This window comes from Nelumbo lutea, chromosome 2 (genome assembly GCF_056320005.1).
Source record: "Nelumbo lutea isolate HS-2025 chromosome 2, American lotus-T2T, whole genome shotgun sequence".
NCBI lineage: Eukaryota > Viridiplantae > Streptophyta > Magnoliopsida > Proteales > Nelumbonaceae > Nelumbo > Nelumbo lutea.
The window spans coordinates 24,789,588-24,810,448 of record NC_142685.1 but is presented as its reverse complement, the minus strand read 5'-3'; the positions used below and the strand labels follow the sequence as shown (position 1 = coordinate 24,810,448).

Genomic DNA, 20,861 nt, shown 5'->3' with positions numbered 1-20,861 from the left:
TATTTATTATTCTTTTTTTGGGTCTTTTTTTTGGCTAACCACTCCTTCCGTTCTGACCCTGGATCTGCAAACAGAGATTTCTCATCTCTAATATCTCATTCATGTCCTCGTTTCCTTATTTTCTGTTTTCTTATATTATTATTTTTTTTCTTACATCTTGTTCTTAGCTACAGGAGCTGAGTGCTAATCGATTGAGGAAAATCCCCATGATAGTCTTCTCCGGCCAGGATTAATAAAATATATATGACTTCATCCACTACGGCTCTACCGAAAGTTCCAAAATGAATAAACTCACTCGATCGATTTGAGGCATTAAGAGAAAATAAAATAAAATAAAATAAACTAAGCAATTGAGAAGAAAAAAGCAATTAAATAGCAAAGGACAAAAACCTACGAACATGAGACATGAAAGCAGTTTTTTCCTAACTGAAGAATAAAAAAAGAAATTGAGCATTATCAACCGATAAAAAAGGACATATGATAACCCTTTTCGTCAATGCATTCGTTATTGACCACAAGATTTACAGAGATTCAACGACATCTCTCGTGGCCGAGATACCCAAGAAAAACAGAGAATGACAATGGAAAAAAAAAAAGGAAAATCAAAACATAAAGAAGCAGGAGAAACTAGTATAACGGGAACCAAAAAAAAAAAGTTGCAGGATGAATTAAGATGCATCTGGGTTATGTCCTAACCTGAACTCAGACGATGTGGCAAGAACCGATTCTATTAGCTCTGTTTCGACTTTTTGTCTTCGGATAATGGCTTCTGATGTGTTTGAGGAGTCAACGATGACAGGGGTGATCGATAAAGCATTTTCTATGAAGATTTACCCCCAATAAATGATCAGGAGCCACCAGAATGTAGTTAAAAACAGTAGTTGGGTTTCACCGTTGCGAGCTGATTGAGTGTTAGCTGCCGCCGCTGTGTCAAATCGAAGAAGGTGATCAGTGAATTCGGGTTCGAATTAGCAAATTAAAATGGAGTTCTTGATTCTTGCTCGATGGAAGAAAGCGGGAAAACGATGAGGGATGAAGGGATTAGAAGAGTATTGCAGGGAGAAGAGGAGTGCCACCGCTGTTCAACGAAGGAGACGATGAACAGTGGCAGTGAAATGTAAAAATTTCAAGATAAAAAAGAAAAGAAGAATAGAAAGAAAGTGAATAAGAGAGAGGGAGATCGGAAGTGGGGAGCTCTTTGTCGCCGCCTGGTTTCGGTTCGAGTGGAGAAGAGGATGAACAGTGGATTCTCCCTTTCGAATGAAAAATAGGCTGTTTAAGTATTAGGGTATAATGGTAATTTCAAAATTTTAGGGTGGGTTTTGGCAATTTTTTAAAAGCCTAGATAAAACCGGGTCCAGGGGGTCAAACCAGGGTTCTGGTTCAATGACGGGGTTGGGGTCAAAATGTGGAGGGTTGAAATGGGTTTGGTCATTGAAGAAGGGTTTCGTATAAGTCGACTAGCGAGATTGGCCAAAATAGAATCTTTTTTGGATGAGTGGGAAAATTGGGGGATTTTTAACTAAAATTTGGCAGGTTGGGTTTTTGGGTAGTCTGAATTGATTGATGGGCTCAGATTGAGTCGAATGAGCTCGGATCAGGTAGATCTAGAAAAGACTTAATTTAGTTAATAAGGGGGTCCAAAATATAAGCTTGGTATGATGAAGAGGCAAACATAGATGGTTGAAATTTCATAGGGTGAAGTTTCTAGGCGGTTTAAGGTGACTGGTAAGGTCAGATTGGTTCAACTAGGCCCGAATCGGGGGATTTGAAATCCGATCAATCTGGAGTCTTGAAATGGAATCTTGATATGATGAAGGTGTAAATTGAGGTATTTTGGGTTAAAAATTCATATGTAGGGGTTTTTTGGCATTTTGAGATGGTTGGGAAGGTCTGATTGGTTTAGATATGTTTGGATCTAGTGGATATAGGTTGTGGGTGTTTTAAGCTAACGATGGGGGTTAAAATGGAATCTTCATTTGATGAAAGTATAAAAAGAGAAATTTTGGGTTGATATTTGCTAGGTAAGTATTCTGGAAGGTCTTGAGTCTAATGGTGGCCTTTGATTAGAGGATTGAAGTGTAGATGGGGGTTGATCGGGGTCATCGGATTAGTATCGGATGGTTTAATGGTGGATTTAGGGGCTTTGGGGCTGAAAGTTGAGATTTTTAGGTTGTTGGATGTTTCAGAGAGATTGGAAGGGTCTGATCATGTATTTGAGGCAATTTGGAGGTTCAAGCGATGAACCGAGCAAAAATCAAGTGTTAATAATTTGTTATATCCAGACTAATAAAAACCATAGCATATATAAAACTTCTTATGGCATAGGCATGGGGAATGTTCTTCATTTCTCTGTTTTTTTCTCACTTTTTGGACTTTGATCACTAAACAATTTGAAGTGACTTGCCAATGGAGTACTAACCGGTTTTGCCTTGTCCATATAAAATCCCCCAAGAACCTTTTCAATATAGATTTCTCATGACAATCAAAACTTCGTAAATTTTCTATCACATGAGATCTTCATACGGAAAATTTGTTGAATTGGATCTAAGTCCTTTGTGGAGAAAATTTTTCTTCACTACTTTAACCTTTCAATTTTTGTCTTATTTTACCTAACAATCAACATGTCATCCATATAAGGTAGAAGAATGATAAAATCTTCACTAACAAAACACTTAGTGAAAACACAATGATCTAAAGTTGTTTTTCCATACCCATGTTCTATCATGAATGATTCAAATTTTTGACATCCTTGCCTTGGAGCTTGTTTCAATCTATACAAACTATTCCTTAACTTGCAATATATATATATATATATAGTAATCAAAGGCTTTAATTACAAAGCCTTCTGATTGTTTCATGTAGATCTCTTCTTCCAAATCACCATGGAGAAAAGTTGTCTTAACATCTAATTATTCAACATCCAAATCCATGCATATAGTCAAATCCAATGCAGCACGTATTGATAACATTTTTATTATAGAAGGAAAGATTTCATTAAAAGCAACACCCATTTTCTATCCAAATCCTTTTACAACCAATTTTGCCTTACACCTTGGTTTTGAGCTCTTTTCTTCACACTTTAACATGCACACCCATTTGTTCTTGAGTACCTTCTTACCCTTGTATAGTTCTTCTACCAAATCACATGTATGATTCTTATGCAACGAATACATCTACTCTTGCATAGCCTTGAATAATTCTTTTTTGTGTTCACTTTCTTGGGCTTCTTGGTAGCTTTCAAGTTCACCTACATTTGAAAGCATTATATACTCATTTGGTAGGTGGGTATCTTCTTAACGGTTGGTGTTTGCTAGTTAATCTTCTTAATGAAACTAGTGGCTCTTAAGTAGCTACTCCCTTGTTTATCATCACTAGCATCTTCATTAAGAATGCTCATCATTCTGTAAATTTATATATTCCTATTGCACATATCCTCCATCATTTCTATGCACCAAGCAAGGAAAAATTAGATCCAAATCTACAAGTTCACAATCATCTACTTCAGGCTTCTCAAATACCTCAAAATCTTTAATTGTTTGGTTTTCAAGAAAACCACATCTCTTCTTCTAATGATCTTCCTAACCACTGGATCCCATAACCATGTTTATAATCTATATAGCACAAGAAAATACATTGCTTAGTTTTATCATCAAGTTTGGAATGTCCATCCTTGGGTATATGCACAAAGGCTTTACAACAAAACACCTTGATATGATCATAAGAAATGTTTCTTTTAGTCCATACTCTTTCTATCTTTCAATAACATCATCATTCAAGTGAATTATAAGAAACAAATTAATCAAGTGCGCTATTATATGCACAACTTCTCCCCAATAGCATCTTAACAACTTTGCTTACGACAGCATGCATCTGATTCTCTCTAAGATAGTGCGGTTCATTCTCTCAAATACACCATTTTGGTGTAGGTCTTAAGGATTGATGTTCATACCAGATACCATGATTCTTACAATAATTCTGAAATGGACTTTTATACTCACTACCATTTTCAATAGACTCAATATAGATACACTTTAGAGGTCAACGTGTCTTTCTTTCAACTATAGAATGAAAATCTTTAAAGACATTGAGCACTTGATCTTTAGATTTTAAAGCATAAGCCTACAATTTCTACTAACATCATCTATGAAAGTAACAAAGTAAAAAACACCACAAACATCAAAATGAATCAATTCTAAAACATGCTTTCTTTTATGAGAACTTTGAAAGGAAACTCTATTTCATTTATCAACTAAACAATGAATATATGTATTTACTTTTGTGCCTTTCATGCCATTTGAGAGATTTTTCCTAGCAAGAATTTCCATTCCCTTTTTGCTCGTGGGTAAAGAGTGTAGTACCTCTTGCCTTTTGCTATCACAAGAGGCCCCTTGAATATTCTCCATTTTCCATTATCAAATTGTTTATTGAAACCTTTTTTTATCTAACTTCCAAACTGAAATCAAATTCAAAGATCTACAAGTTCCATTATTTTGGAAGTTCCATTGTTTTCCATTCTCACAATACCAAAATAACTTGTACTGTTAAGAAGTAAAATATTACTTGTGAGGAGTAATATGATTAAAAATACTTATATCAACAATCCATTTTGGGTCATGACATGCCAAATTGATGCAAGATTCTTCACAACTTATAAGAACAATGATATCTCCACTTAAAATTGTAGTGGTATATTTTTCTTCATTCTTTCACTTTCTTTCTCCTCTTTGGTATACTCTCTCTTGATTTTTTGACACTCACTTTTGTAATGATCATATTTCTTACAATAGAAGCATGTGATGTATTTTCTTGACTTTGATTTGCCTCTAAACTTGTCATGCCTATGTGGACCTAACTTGTCTAAAATTATGAGCTAGGTCTATTCGAGTTTGAGTTAAGCCCACCTAATTTGCATCCCTATGGGCCATTGACCATTAATTAGATGCAAAATTAGCTTTCCTTCTAAGTTAGTTTAATTTTTAATTCTATTCCTATCATTAATATTTTTTATTTTTTATTATTTATTTATGATATCGTGGATTGATCCATTTGACCTAAAAGGTTGAATCATTGGCCCACTACTTGAGGAGGAAAATGGTTTCATTTTTTGGATTAGTTTTAAATATTGTATTTCATTTTCATCGAATAAAAATACTTTTATTTAGCATGATTGATGTTGTTTGATATGATAAATAAATACTATTAGATAAGTGCCTAATTTTTTCACATTTTTTATAACTTTTTTAATATTTATATTTATGTTTAATTTAATTTTTTTTTTAACTATGAGAACATTAGTTGACCCATTTAACATCCATGGTTGATCTATTTACTCACCACTTAGACAAAAGGATGGTTTGTTTAATTATTTTTTGACTTGGTTTTGGACATAGGTTATGTGTTATTAAAAATATCATATGTAGATTTATTTTGTAGAATTTATTGGTGAGAAACAAAAATACTTCAAAAACCGTTGTTTAGGTTGAGTGTGTCAATGGTTTGATCACCTAGGTCAGCGGATCATTAACTAACACGTTAGTTCATATGTACAAGCTTCTAGAACTATTGAAAAAAATATGGTGGTTGTCCCTTTAGCCATCCACAAAGTTCTCCCCTTAGCTTCATTGTTTTTTGGTAAATAGAGGGGGAAAGTTGGCCAACTATTCTACATTCATATATTGGTAACTGTGTCCCATGGTAAATTGATTTTTCTATAGGTATCACATACGTAGGTAAAATGGTCCCATTTCCTGAGTTTTCCAAAAACATCAGCAACAAAATTGCCCTTCTAATAGTGAAGGCTCAGTTTGGAAAGAGTGCAAATACAAATATTTATAGTACAAAATAATACAAAATAAAAGCTTTTGCATGATACATGTTTGTATTTGTGCTCTTCCCAAACTAAGCCTTATGGGTAAAAATGGTCATTTTTTAACTTAATTGGGTAAAATTCATGATCAAAAGAACATGGGTAAATGACTTATTGAAAAATTAAGGGGAGCTAAGTATCAACCTTATCTAATATGATACTCTAATTTAACTTTTATGACTTGCACCAAAACCAAGCAAGTGTTAGCATTATTCATATCTGTATTAGGAAGAGGAAAGAGGGGAGTTGGGGGACCTCTCACCACTGAGCTCACATGCATCTTCTACTTCTCTCATTTTTCCCACATGTGGTTATTTAATTTTAAACTAAATTATAAAAAATATAAGAATCACAATAAAAAAATTCTTAAATCTTAATTTTCTCTAATAAAAACCATTTCTACTCTTTAATAAAATTGTTCTTAAAACTCCCCTCCCCCAACGGTTAATGTTTGTAACATCCCCATCCCTTATTAAATCCATCTTTCCCTCTTAAATGACCCCTTTTGACTCGCTTAATAAAGGAGTATTAATTAGATAGGTTTAAATCAAGGTTAAGAGGCAACCCAACCTTAAATATAGAACCTAGCTTGGATTCATCCTTTAAGGGTCCTCTCACTACAGAGCTCACATAGACATCCTCCTCTCATTTCTCATAGATGCGATTATATTTTTCTAAATTAATTATTAAAAATATAAGAAATCACAACAAAACCCTTTTTATGTCTTAATTTTCTCCAATAAAATTAGGGATGGCAGCCCGATCTGACATCTGGTTCAATTATTTCGGATTTGGATGATCCATATACCATTTTGGACCAGACTCGGATAGGGCAAGTAGAATTTGATTGGATTCGGATATATCCCCATTGGATCCAATAAAAATCCGACTCCAATGTATAATTATTTATTAATATATTATATATAGTATAATATATTAAAGCCTTTGTTCATTTTCATTGAACTTTTAAGTATTCTTTTGAATAAAATTTTAAAATCTTTAGTGTATTTAGTACATGGTTGGACTTTTGAACAAGACAACTTTATTTTGGGCCTAGAGTAAGTCCATTGGAGTTAGATGAAATCCAAAATCCAAAAAATCCAATTGGAATCAAACTTGGATGCACTGTTCATGCATCTGATTGGATTCGGATGCCATTACTTCCTTATCAAATCAAACTGGGATAATGGAATTTAGATGAACCCGATCTGATTACAGGCCTAACATACATACAATCATAAGTACATGCACATTCACATATTATTTTTTGAGAATGGACATGTCAAAAGCTATTTGTTAATTGATGAATCAAATCACCGGTATACCCTTTAAAAATTAAAACATAAAGATATTAAAAATTTAGAAGAACTAAAAAAAAACAACATGGACTCAAGCCTAACCCAAATGTAAATGAAACCATGCTAGCCAGTAAGGCTGCATTTGGAAACATGCAAATGGAGTATAAATCCTGGTTTAGGTAAATTTGTACTCTGATTCACTTTTGCCTGTGTTTAACAATATTATATTTATTATTGACAAATGATAGAACAATGCATATTTACATTGATAATAAGATATAAAGATACATCAATAAATGCAAAACTAACCCAATTTACAATTTATATGAGCCATTTTACACTCTACGTATTTGCATTCACACTTATTTGCATCATTTCCAAATGCAACCTAAGGGTCAGGGCAGAGCAGGGAAAACTCAGGGATCCCTGTTCCCCACAAGGTAAGGGAAGGTGTGGGGTGGGGTATATGTGTTTGGGGTCGGGATAGGATATATAAAACCTGACCCCAATCCAGCCCATTGCCATTCCTAAATAAAATCCATCATCTGTTCTCTCTCCCTCTCTCTCTCTCTCAGAAGATTATTCTTTTCTTTTTAACAAAAAAGAAAAAAAAATCTTAAAACTCCTCTCCCCCCAAAATAAATGTTTGTAACATTTTTCCACCCCCCATTAAATCTCTTCTTTCCTCTTAAATATAAATAAATTAGATAGATTGGGTGAAGTTAAGAGCCAACCCAAACCTAAGACATAACCTAGACCTGAACCCAAACTAATGTAAAACTGAAATTTGCGAATCCAAACCTAATCAAATTTTTATTCGAGCATGCATAGGTTCGAGGCATAGCTGTATGAACTAACTAATGACTTGGAGTGGTTAGCATAGGCCATGGAACATGAACGACCAAAGTTTTCTCTAAGCACTAATATTATATATATACATGGCTCAATCTGTATGATATTTATGCAGAGTTTTATCTCCCTCCTTCCATGATTGGACAAATGCATTCAAACCACCTCTTTTCTTTTTTCATATCTAAATCAGTGTTTTCAGCCTGCCATTAAGTCCAGTTCAATCAAAACCCGTCAGTGGTCAAAACTCATTGACTTAATCAAAAACCATTCAACTTATCCAATTCAACCATTGACCCATTCGACTTGGAGATAAAAGCAATTCAACCTCCAAATCGATTTTTAAAACATTAATCTAAACCGTAGCCCTTAAACGTTAAAGTCTAAATTATAAGCCCTATAAATCTTAAAATTAACATGTGAAAGGCAATTCATTGGGTGCATTCCTCAAGCAGTTCGTATCTCCCACTCAAAACCCTACCCACACCTACATACAGGATACGACGGTCACACATGAGGAATGGTCTTTTTACTTGTATGCTATGTTGCCATTTTCGAAGAGATGTTCCAAATCCCAATTTCTTTCTTTCTTTTTTTCCTACCAATCAGTATATTTACGGTCACACATTAATAACATCTTTTATAGTTATATGTTTCCATTCATGGGAGATATTCCAAATTTGTGGTTATAAATGCCGTAAGAGGAGGAAATTGGGATTCTTAAAAAAAGTAAACTTCAACCATAGAGGTGGCAGAATGTAATTGGGACAGCAGAGATCATCTCTTAGCTGCTGTCATCTAGAAGTTCAATTGTTCAAACTCTTGCCTGTTTGCGTACTTCAATTGTTCAAACCATAGAAGTTCAGCATTTCTTAGGTTGATTATTCAACCTAAGACCCAGATTGGCCGGTCATAAATAATATTACTTGCCTGTTTGGCCTTTTTGACTTTTGAATAATAAATCACGTCCGTTTAACATGGACATGGAGTCATCATGGACCCGATTCCTTCATTCCGACTCAAGTCTAGAAATAGACTTTTCAACACTCGAATGTGACCTTTTATTATGGACAGAAGCGGATCATCTTCACGGGTCGTAACCCATTAACATCCATCCCGTTAATTGGGAAGACGTAGAGCGTTGGGAACTTTTTTTTTTCAAATCATACCACGACAAATAAATGGTAGATAGTTTGACTGGAAGCTGGAGATGCGAAGATCAAGAGTCAAGACTACGTCACTCAGACAAATCACCACCATGACTGAAAAGTGGAAACGGATCGGATTGAGTCGGCTTAGATCCAATTTTAAACGTTAATATCCGGGATTTTGTAAAACCATGGACAAAGCAACCACGGTCGAGTCTCCGAAAGTCCGAAGGTCCAAAATGAACCAGCGGGAGGGAAGGAGAGAAGGTCGGTGTGGAGAGAATTCGGGTCCAAGAGGGAGAGTGTGTGCGTGTGTTTGGGTTTCCCTCAGTTTCGAATTCGAAATTAAGGTTTTAAAAATTAATCCAAAAATAAAACTGTTTTGGCCGTTTTGGATCAATGGTTAATATATCCAGTCTGAACAGATCAGCCCATTATAATGTTAAATATTAAAAATAAAAAAAAAATAATTAAAAGATAAAATTGATCCAAAAACTATTTTCTGGGTCGAACATTTTAGTGGTTTAACCGTCTAGGTCAGAATTTTGTTAAGTCAATAGTTTTTTTAGAAAATCATAGTTAAGTGCAAAAGAGAGATTTTCAGAGGCTCATGCAAGCAAATATACCAGATTGAATGGTTGAACTGCTTGGGTCAACAACAGTTCGAAAACGATGGGGAGATTTTTCTAAGAGCTTCTGGTTATTATGCCATGTCAGCATAAATGGCCAGCTGTCAATTTCAAATCTATGCCATGTCAACATAGATTGAATGGTCTTTTTACATGTCAGCATAGATGGGAATTGATAGTGATGCCCAACCAGGGATGGAGAGTGAATTCTCCGCCCCATCCCAACCCGATTATATATATATATATTACTTTTATTATTTATGATATTATTTATATCAAAATATTTTTATATTAAAAAAATCCCATATTTTAAATAAATATATTTTAAAAAAATAATTTTAATTCAAAAATTCATGGTTTTTAAAATTGGACTGGAAGGTCGGACTGGAAAAACTGGGACCCAATCACCATTTTACCTCAAAAACGTTGATTTGGTCAGTAAACCGTTGACCCGGGCAGTCAAACCGTTCAGTGGTTTTGGTCATTTTTTATTTTTTTGTCAAAACGGGTCATCAATTCAATTTGAATGATTGAACCATTTGACCCGAGAACCAAACCCTTGACCAGTTCATTGTCCGATTCAATTTTAAAAACCTTGTAAAAATTTTGGGAATTCAGGTCATTGATGATAAAAGGTATTAATTTTAGGGATTTTTATACTACACTCCACCTCAGAACTCTGATTTCCCCACTAGGAGACAAGATTTGTTTCAAAGTCAAGGTTAGAAACGATGAATTTGATTTCCACCGTGAACCCACCCGCCCCTTTCGCTATTCCTAGCTATCTTTGATTGCTGCAAATCACATCATATTCGGGTTAGATTTCGGTCTCATATTAATTCCTAAACCCTACCCAAGTTTATATTTGATACAATTATAAACCGAACAAATTTGGATTATCTTAATTGGATCGTATCAACTATCAAGCTGCTTCTTGGAAAGGCAGCTTGATATAGCCGTATTTGGCAAGTCTTCTTGTACGGACTTTGGGCTGTTTAAAAGCTTGGATGTCTAAATTATGGGCTTTTTTTGTTTGGTAATAAAAAGATGAAAAAAACTCCAGCCTATGCCGAATTTGGGCTTTTTTCAAGAAGCTTCAAATGAAGCTTTTATAATCTTTTAGCGCCCTTCGTCTTTTTCGAACATGTGGCACGATACACATGTTTGGGAGAAAATAGGTCATCTTTTCTGAAAAAATTATTTGAATGTGTAAGTGGGACCTACCAATGATATGTAGGGCCCACCTTGGAAATATATGTGGGAACCACATTAGATATTATGTGGAACCCACCTTGAAAAATGCATTTGGCCTCACATACATGTCGATTAATGGACCCTACATACATGTTCACCAATGGTATGTGGGGTTCACATTGAAAAATGTATGTGGGCCCCATAACATATATGTGAGTTTCATATATATGTCCACACATGGACCCACATGCATGTTCACCAATGGTATATGAGACCTACCATGTAAAATGTATGTGGGGCCCACCTTAAAAAATGTATGTGAACCTCATATACATGTCCACTAATGGTATGTATAATCTACCTTAGAAAATGTATATAGATCTCATGTGTTAAATGAAAGATTCGATTAGCCCCCACACAAGACATTCATATATATATATATATATATATATATATATATAATATATATAACACATATTTTCATGGTCTTTCCTAAGATGTATGAAAACCAATTCAACCAAATAGTCTGTGATGTTCCAATACCTATTTGTGTTTTAACATCTTTTTGGAAAAAACAACGCACTTAATTTCCACGATTCCATCTATTCTTTTGAATTATGGCCGAAAAGTAATTTGGGTCTATGATTATGAATTTATGATTTAAGAAATTCATTTGTCCGTCGATGGATATAATAAGTCGAACTCTAGCGCATCATTATTAGGTGATCCCTAGCGTTTAAGCTGTCCAAACTTTCATCACAACTGGGCTTCTGGCCGCTCAATCTGGGGGCATGTTTCGGATGGTTGAGATGACAGGGAGTAGCATAAAACGATGGTGCTCAGCACCAACCTAACACGAAACAAACTGTTCGTTAATTTTCTTTGTCCTGGCGACGGCGGGGTTGTGGAAAAAATTAACGGTGCCAATATGGAGGGGATAGAAGCAAGAAAATTCAAGGGTGTAGGAGCCTGTCATCTGGGCTCTGGTAAATTCTCCCTCCATTTTGATGAATGAAGGATTTTTTTTTTTTCAAACGGTAAATTAAGTCACGTTTGATTTGGAAATTGAACTTCAACAGCCGCCTAACCCATATTTTCTCACTATATAAGTCTGGGTGTCGCCATGGCTGATTCCTTGCCATCCTCCTTCATATTAACAACATAGCGAGGAGGAAGCATAAGAAGAAAAACCAAGGAAGAAGAGAACTGTTAGTGGCCGAACCCCATCTCTGATTTTGGTTGCTGCAACTCTAGGATTCTGTAAACCAGCTTTGCATGCCTGAATCTTGAAGAAAGTTTCTGGGTTTCTTGTTGGGTTCACAGGGCATCTGTGGGTCCTGCTGTTTGGTGTGGTTCAATGGAGAGTGCTGATCTTTATAAGGTCAGCAGTTTACGCAGAAACAGTTCCGTCTGGAGGAACAGTGCAGTTGAGGTTTTCTCGAGATCTTCTCGGGAAGAAGATGATGAAGAAGCCTTGAAATGGGCTGCTCTTGAGAAATTGCCCACTTATAATCGTTTGAGGAAAGGTATCCTCATTGGTGCAGGAAGTGAGCTCAGTGAGATTGATATTGGAAGTCTTGGAATTCAAGAGAAGAAGAAATTACTGGATAGACTGGTACGAGTTGCGGAGGAGGATAATGAGAAGTTTCTCTCGAAGCTCAAGAACCGGATTGATAGGTTGGAAACTCTTTATTATTGTTGGAAAGAAAAATAACAAACTTATATGTTTTATATTCTTCTAAATTTATCAGATTTTTGAGGTTCTTGTCTGAATTTTTTATGAACTTTGTTTTATCCTAATATCTCTGTTTTGGGTTTACTCTGTTTACTGGTTTTATATAGAGTTGGAATTGATATTCCTACCATCGAAGTCCGTTTCGAGCATCTTAGCATTAGTGCAGATGCTTATGTAGGAAGCAGAGCTCTACCTACAATCCTCAACTTCTCTGTTAATATAGTTGAGGTAAGCTACTGCAGATACAGATCATTTTTACATCAGTACTGAAGATATACACCATTGTGCATATTTTATGAAACTTTGTCTTGAATCCTGTTTACATGTCTTGCTTACTTTGTAATTTATCCTTTTTTTTTCAAAGGGGTTGTTGAATTATCTCCACCTTCTTCCAAGTAGAAAGAAACCATTTTCGATCCTTCAAGATGTCAGCGGAATTATCAAGCCTTCTAGGTGGGAAGATCAACGTTTAAATTTTGAACTGAACTTTAGTTGGTTTTGTTTTCACACATTCTAATATAGAATCTTCATATCATTCTTATTTTATTTCTTCAATCTTGCAGAATGGCCTTGCTCTTAGGTCCCCCAAGCTCAGGAAAGACCACCTTGCTCTTGGCTTTGGCTGGAAAGCTTGATCCAGATCTAAAGGTAGGGGCTTTTCAATCCATTTCTTGTTGTTACCATTAACGTTCTTGGAAAATCGAGGTGATGTCGAATGTGTATGTTTCATGCTTGGAGTGTTGATATATCTAGATTTTGGATATTTCTTTAATAAATTAAAAAATTGTCCTTTGGAAAATTTTCATTCATCTTCTTATCTAAACATGAATGTTCAAAATTTTGTTTTACAAACCATCAGGTTTCTGGGAGAGTAACTTACAATGGCCATGGACTGGATGAGTTTGTTCCACAGAGGACATCAGCCTATATCAGTCAACATGATCTTCATATTGGAGAAATGACTGTGAGAGAAACATTGGCTTTCTCTGCTAGGTGTCAGGGCGTTGGCACAGGTTATGGTAAGTCATAGATGATATTTCTTTGTACAATTACTTAATTTAGTCAGAGGAGCTTCGCAGATTAAATCTCTTTTTTATCCCTTTCCACAATCTGCAGAGATGTTGGTGGAGTTGGCAAGAAGAGAAAAGGAAGCAAATATCAAACCTGATCCTGATATAGATGTTTACATGAAGGTAAGAAAATGAAACTCTTTTGCAATGGAGACCTTTCAAGAGATATGGATGGTTTTTAGACAAGATAACATGTAGTTTATCCATCCGGGTAAACAAAATTTTGGTGTTTTGGAGCTGGAAAGGGTTTTAGATCCAGTGGGTTGTGCCCTTAGTTTAATTCCATCTCTTTTATCCCCTTACTTTGTTTACCAAATTTTCTGTTTATAAGAAAAGAATCTTAGTTCCTGAAATTTAATTCCATGGCGGTTGAATTCCTCTGTTTGCACACACTTGCAGGCATCCTCACTAGAAGGGCAGGAGGCCAGTGTAGTTACAGATTATATTCTAAAGGTTTCAACCCTCTACATAAAATCCATAATATAATTATAGAGAACATTTAAGAAGCACCAGAGGACGACAATCTAACAAGTTTCTTCTTTATTCCATTTAAAATTATCAGATTTTGGGATTGGACATCTGTGCTGATACCATGGTAGGTGATGAAATGTTGAGGGGTATCTCTGGAGGACAAAGGAAGCGTGTGACAACTGGTATGCCAATTTATTTTATAACCAAGATAAGAATCATTTTCCATTTGTAATTTTCATTTGAATTCACTACTTTGTGTTACAACTCATAGATGAATTTCTATAGCAACTAACAGATCACTTTTTTCCCTCAGAATCTATTTGTCTTGTTCATTTTGAAACTCTTGTCTGATATGTTACAGGGGAGATGCTGGTTGGACCAGCAAAAGCATTGTTCATGGATGAAATATCTACGGGTTTGGACAGCTCAACAACTTTTCAGATTGTGAATTCACTGAGGCAGTCCATTCACATCCTCAATGGGACTGCTGTTATCTCCCTCCTCCAGCCTGCACCAGAGACCTATGATCTTTTTGATGACATCATTCTCCTCTCAGATGGGGAGATCGTTTATCAGGGGCCCCGTGAAAATGTGCTTGAGTTCTTTGAATCTATGGGCTTCAAATGTCCTGAGAGAAAAGGGGTTGCTGATTTCCTGCAAGAGGTAAGCAAGGCCCTGAATCTAGGCTCCTTTTTCTCTTTTCTTCCCCCATCCATCTGATCGTTGTGAAGGCTGAGTTCTTCCTGGGTATGACAGGTGACATCAAAAAAAGATCAGAAACAGTACTGGGCACGGAAAGATGTACCATATAGTTTTGTTTCCGCCAAGGAATTTGCAGAGGCATTCCACTCATTCCACGTTGGCAAGAAACTAGAAGAAGAGCTTGCAACCCCTTTTGACAAGACCAAGAGCCACCCAGCTGCTTTAACAACTAAGAAGTATGGTGTTAGCAAAAAGGAACTGTTGAAAGCTTGCAGCTCAAGAGAATTCTTGCTGATGAAGAGAAACTCATTTGTTTACATCTTCAAGATGACACAAGTATGAGCATTTTATTTAAGTGTTTTTGTTGAAGCCAACTTAATGATTCTAATTCTTCTCTTCCTGCTTCCAGCTTACAATTGTAGCTTTGATCACAATGACAATCTTCCTACGTACCAAGATGCACCGACGAGACGACACTGATGCTGGGATTTTTATGGGCGCTCTGTTTTTCACTCTTATCATGATTATGTTCAATGGATTCTCAGAGATGGCCATGACAATCCAAAAGCTTCCAGTCTTTTACAAGCATAGGGATCTCCTCTTCTTTCCTGCATGGGCATATTCTCTCCCCACATGGATCCTTAAAATACCAATTTCATTTATGGAAGTTGCAGTTTGGGTATTCATTACTTATTATGTCATTGGTTTTGATCCAAACGTTGAGAGGTAAATACTGGATAAATTAAATTGTAGTTACTCTATCTACCACCTGCTCATATTTAGATTTCATGTTTGCCAATTTCAGGTAATAACCCCAGGAAATTTTATTGCTGCAGGTTGTTTAGACAGTATTTTTTACTCCTACTTGTCAATCAGGTGGCTTCTGCACTGTTCCGATTCATTGGATCAGTAGGAAGGAATATGATTGTTGCAAACACATTTGGGTCATTTTCATTGCTTGCACTTCTGGTTTTGGGTGGCTTTATTTTGTCACGAGGTATATTCAAAATAAACTACAAAGCATGCTTTTGCACTTGAATTGAGCTTATTCATCATTCCTCTTTGCAATGTTATCGTATTGGCATGTTTATTTATTGCAAAAATAACTTTGTGATTTCCACAGAGGATGTAAAGAAATGGTGGATATGGGGTTATTGGGTGTCACCTCTGATGTATGGACAAAATGCATTAGCAGTAAATGAGTTTCTCGGGAAGAGTTGGAGACATGTAAGTCTTTGGATTGGGGAAAAAAACTAAAAAGAAGAGAATATCCCATTTAAAATCAACTAAAGTAAATAAACTATGTTATTGTAGGTACCTCTTAATAAAACAGAAACACTTGGAGTATCCGCGATCGAGTCCCGTGGATTCTTTGCAGAGGCACGTTGGTATTGGATTGGAGTAGGGGCAATGATTGGATACATCTTTCTGTTCAATTTCCTTTTTACTGTGGCTCTAACTTATCTCAATCGTGAGTATCGTCTCTACATTTCTAAATTTTCAGATGTTGGGTATCAAGTTCTAATACGTGGGTAATGTTCCTGCAGCATTTGAGAAGCCTCAAGCAGTTATATCTGAAGAGACTCTGAGCAACAAAGACACAAGCAGAACTAGCTCTTCCTCTCAAGAAATGAGTTCCACTGGTCGTACCACATCTGGAGGTGATTGAAATCTCCATATTTGATTATGTTTTGAAAAGTCATACTTTATAAAATGGATTAAATTGTTTGATATGATTGCAGAAAGACAAGATGAAATTAGAAGAAGTGTCTCATCTGGGTCTTCATCTGTAAGGGCAGAAACCATTGATGAAGTTAATGAGAATACTAGGCGGGGCATGGTTCTTCCATTTCAACCTCTTTCCATCACATTTGATGAAATTAGATACTCTGTAGATATGCCACAGGTACTCCTTAAGCTTCACAAAAAATAAGTGGTAAATTAGCCTGTGAAATAGAGTTCATTTCTTCAACATCCCATCAGTCATAGCTAATAACCTATTCTTCAAACTGAATTTGCAGGAAATGAAAAATCAAGGTGTTACTGAAGACCGGTTAGAACTTTTAAAGGGTGTGAGTGGAGCTTTTAGGCCAGGAGTCTTAACAGCATTAATGGGTGTCAGTGGTGCTGGTAAGACCACCTTAATGGATGTATTGGCTGGAAGAAAAACAGGTGGATATATAGAAGGAAACATCACCATATCTGGTTACCCCAAGAAGCAGGAGACATTTGCCCGAATATCAGGATATTGTGAGCAGAACGATATCCACTCTCCCTATGTTACAGTGTATGAGTCCCTTCTATATTCTGCTTGGCTCCGATTACCTCCGGACGTTGATTCTTCAACAAGAAAGGTAGGTTAGTTGATTGGTTTGATGTTTTGATCTGTTTTTTCTGTTATTTTATCTAGTTCTAATGTCATACAGATTGGCGAAACTAACAACTAATGCGTGCAGATGTTCGTTGAGGAGGTCATGGAGCTTGTGGAGCTGAACTCTTTGAGGGAGGCACTAGTTGGACTGCCTGGTGTAAATGGTCTCTCAACCGAACAACGCAAAAGATTGACCATTGCAGTTGAGCTTGTCGCAAACCCTTCTATAATATTCATGGATGAGCCAACTTCAGGACTTGATGCCAGGGCTGCTGCAATTGTGATGAGAACAGTGAGGAACACTGTGGACACAGGAAGAACAGTTGTGTGTACCATTCACCAGCCAAGTATTGACATATTTGAAGCATTTGATGAGGTAATAAATGTTATAGATCAAATAATTAGCAATCTGTTGTGGGATATTTCTTTTATGCGAGATACTGAAGTCCATTAATATGGGATTACAGTTATTTCTAATGAAGCGAGGAGGACAGGAAATCTATGTGGGTCCATTAGGGCATCATTCTTGCCATCTGATCAAGTATTTTGAGGTGAGGACTAACAAACATTCAACTGTGAAATGGAAATTGTTCTCTTTAGAACATCCAATTTATACTGTATAAATACTGATGAAAATGGCTGTATTGACCAAGGGAATTGAGGGAGTAAGCAAAATAAAAGATGGTTATAATCCAGCAACATGGATGTTGGAGGTGACTACAACAGCACAAGAAGAAATTCTAGGGGTAAATTTTACTGAGGTGTACAAGAGGTCTGAACTTTATAGGTATGTTAACTTGTACAAGCATGCTCCTTCCTAAGACAGTGCTAGCTTTGTTGTTGTAGTTATTATTGATATTTTATCATTGTCTCAGGAGGAACAAATCTTTAATTGAAGAACTAAGCACTCCTTCTCCCGGTTCTAAAGACCTTTACTTCCCTACAAAGTATTCACAGCCTTTTATCACCCAATGCATGGCTTGCCTATGGAAACAACACTGGTCATATTGGCGCAACCCATCGTACACCGCAGTGAGATTTCTATTCACAACATTCATAGCCCTTATGTTTGGGACAATATTTTGGGATCTTGGTTCCAAGAGGTAATTCATGTTAGAAGAAACTAGAGAGCTCCATGATCTTTATTATTTATCCTCTTTAGTTGGTTTAACTTGATTTCAAATTGGAAATTTCAGAGGAAGGAAACAGGATCTTCTCAATGCAATGGGTTCTATGTATGCTGCTGTTCTTTTCCTTGGGGTCCAAAATTCCTCAGCTGTTCAGCCTGTTGTGGCGGTAGAACGGACAGTCTTTTACAGAGAGAAAGCAGCTGGAATGTATTCGCCTTTACCATATGCCTATGCACAGGTACTTTGTATATCTTTCCTTGAGATATTAAACAAAGCAAATGCCCAGGTTTTCTAATAGGAAATTAATCTATTCATCTTTATATTCTTACTGAATTTCTTTCGGCTACTCCCAGGTGATGATTGAGCTTCCACATATCTTTATGCAAGCCTCAGTATATGGGGTCATAGTTTATGCCATGATTGGATTTGAATGGACAGCTGCAAAGTTCTTTTGGCATATATTTTTCATGTACTTCACATTGTTATACTTCACGTTCTATGGGATGATGGCTGTGGCTGTCACTCCAAATCACAATATTGCTGCCATAGTTTCCTCTGCTTTCTATTTAATATGGAACCTCTTCTCAGGATTTATAGTCCCACGAACAGTAAGTTTCAAAGATCCCCTATGTGCTCCTACAATGTCAACTTTCTTTAAAAGGTAGTGGTACTAACATCTAAAGCTTTTATGGTTGATTCCAGAGGATTCCTGTCTGGTGGAGATGGTACTATTGGGCTTGTCCTGTTGCTTGGACCTTGTATGGATTATTTGTTTCACAGTTTGGAGATATAGAAGACAGACTTGATACAGGTGAAACAGTCGAATCTTATCTTAGAGAATATTTTGGATTCAAACACGACTTTCTGGGTGTGGTTGCTGCTGTAATTGTTGGCTTCACAGTGCTCTTTGTATTCATCTTTGCCTTTTCAATAAGAGCATTCAACTTCCAGAGGAGATAAGAAAGATATTGCAGCTAGTAGAACCAGGATAAAAATTGGATGATGATGACAAAATTGTTGACAATCCCATTCTCGGTATACATCTTTTGTAGGGATTCAAGTTGTACAGATGGAGATATCTGTGGAACTTGTTGGGGTTAATGTTTTATTTTAATTCATTGGTTTGTCAATCTTAGGTACATTGTGTAATCTGTTTCATGGTTGATTAACAGCAAAGTAGAAAAGAAAAAAAAAAAAAAAAAATTCTTCAAGTTTTTCTATATGTCGCGTATCCACTTTGATAACAGATCTAAAAATTCAAGAAACTTTCATATAATTCATTTTATTGCAATTATCCATCTTTAATGCCATATTTAGTTCTTTCCATAAAAATATCATCGAGGAGGAGAACCCCATGGTTATATCATCTATTCAGTTTCAGTGCTTTATGCTTTTACTGTGCGGAATTTCATTTTTTAGCCATGTGTGCAATGTACCAAAAGAAAAAATAGATTAAACCATCAAGGAACCATTCAACCTAAAAGCTTATGCATTTAGGTGAGGGCCATGAATAGGTTTTTATTCTCTAACACACCCTTTCACACAAAAGCCTATTGGGCTTGAAGCATGAACAAGCACGTGCTCACCCATACCTTGTGCTGAAATTTAATTAATTATAATAGGGAGAGGGTGAGAATCGGACACTACCACTTGGTCAAACGGGCTCTAATACCATCTCAAGGAACCGTTTGACCTAAAAGCTTAAACTATTAGGTGAAGGCCCTGAATAGGCTTTTATCCTCTAATAACAACAATCAGACAAGAAGAAACAGATAAAACCACAATACAAGATATAAACAAGGAAAAAATAATAATGCACTTCTACGGGAAAGGCCCTATTAACTATCATAAATTAAATAGTACAACTATGGTTACCTCTTAAGGCTCTATTTGTTGCAGTGAAGATCTGAATCCGAGCATGATAAAATCCAATGCAAGGATTAAAGGCATGAATGCTAAACTTTTGAGTAGTTGGATTCATTAACTACTCTGCAACAACGATAAAATTTAGGATAAACTATTTAATTATGCCTCCTCCGGGATTTTGGTTAAATACTAAGACCTGACCTCAGATTTAACTATTAACTTATACCCCTTTTGCCACAAAACTACAGGGATTTGTTAATGGAAGGGATAGAATCAAAACAGACAAGAGTATTTTATCAAAATGCTCTAAATAATAAAATATCATTTTTGCCTCTAAAATATATATTTTCAAATTGGAAAATAACATTATACTATACATGAACACTAAGGCCATGTTTGGGAGTGCTTATTCAGACCATTAAGCACTTATTAGTATTTGGGAAATAAGCCTGAAATAAGTGTTTATTTTAAAAATAAGGGCTTACTTTTTAAGCCCAAATTTCCAACTTTTTATAAGTATTTATACAAT

General features: G+C 35.9%; 1 protein-coding gene across 1 annotated transcript; it reads left to right on the top strand.

Annotated features, from left to right (window-relative positions):
* The first annotated feature begins 12,124 nt into the window (after positions 1 to 12,124).
* Positions 12,125 to 19,742, top strand: LOC148869275 (pleiotropic drug resistance protein 1-like). Its single transcript, XM_088974135.1, has 24 exons — positions 12,125 to 12,664; positions 12,830 to 12,950; positions 13,087 to 13,175; positions 13,286 to 13,370; positions 13,582 to 13,741; positions 13,839 to 13,915; positions 14,192 to 14,245; positions 14,355 to 14,445; positions 14,625 to 14,926; positions 15,020 to 15,301; positions 15,375 to 15,691; positions 15,802 to 15,962; positions 16,089 to 16,192; positions 16,280 to 16,436; positions 16,513 to 16,626; positions 16,708 to 16,871; positions 16,987 to 17,319; positions 17,422 to 17,712; positions 17,804 to 17,887; positions 17,990 to 18,123; positions 18,212 to 18,439; positions 18,533 to 18,704; positions 18,820 to 19,074; positions 19,169 to 19,742. The coding sequence occupies exons 1-24, from the start codon at positions 12,345 to 12,347 to the stop codon at positions 19,424 to 19,426; spliced, it is 4,353 nt and encodes a 1,450-aa protein (XP_088830261.1). The 5' UTR covers positions 12,125 to 12,344; the 3' UTR covers positions 19,427 to 19,742.
* The last annotated feature ends 1,119 nt before the right edge of the window (positions 19,743 to 20,861 follow it).

Coding starts and splice junctions, on each gene's coding strand:
- LOC148869275 (XM_088974135.1), top strand. CDS start 12,345: ATGGAGAGTGCTGATCTTTATAAGGTCAGCAGTTTACGCAGAAACAGT. Junction 16,437..16,512: donor GGCTCTAACTTATCTCAATC/GTGAGTATCGTC, acceptor ATGTTCCTGCAG/CATTTGAGAAGCCTCAAGCA. Junction 16,627..16,707: donor TGGTCGTACCACATCTGGAG/GTGATTGAAATC, acceptor ATATGATTGCAG/AAAGACAAGATGAAATTAGA.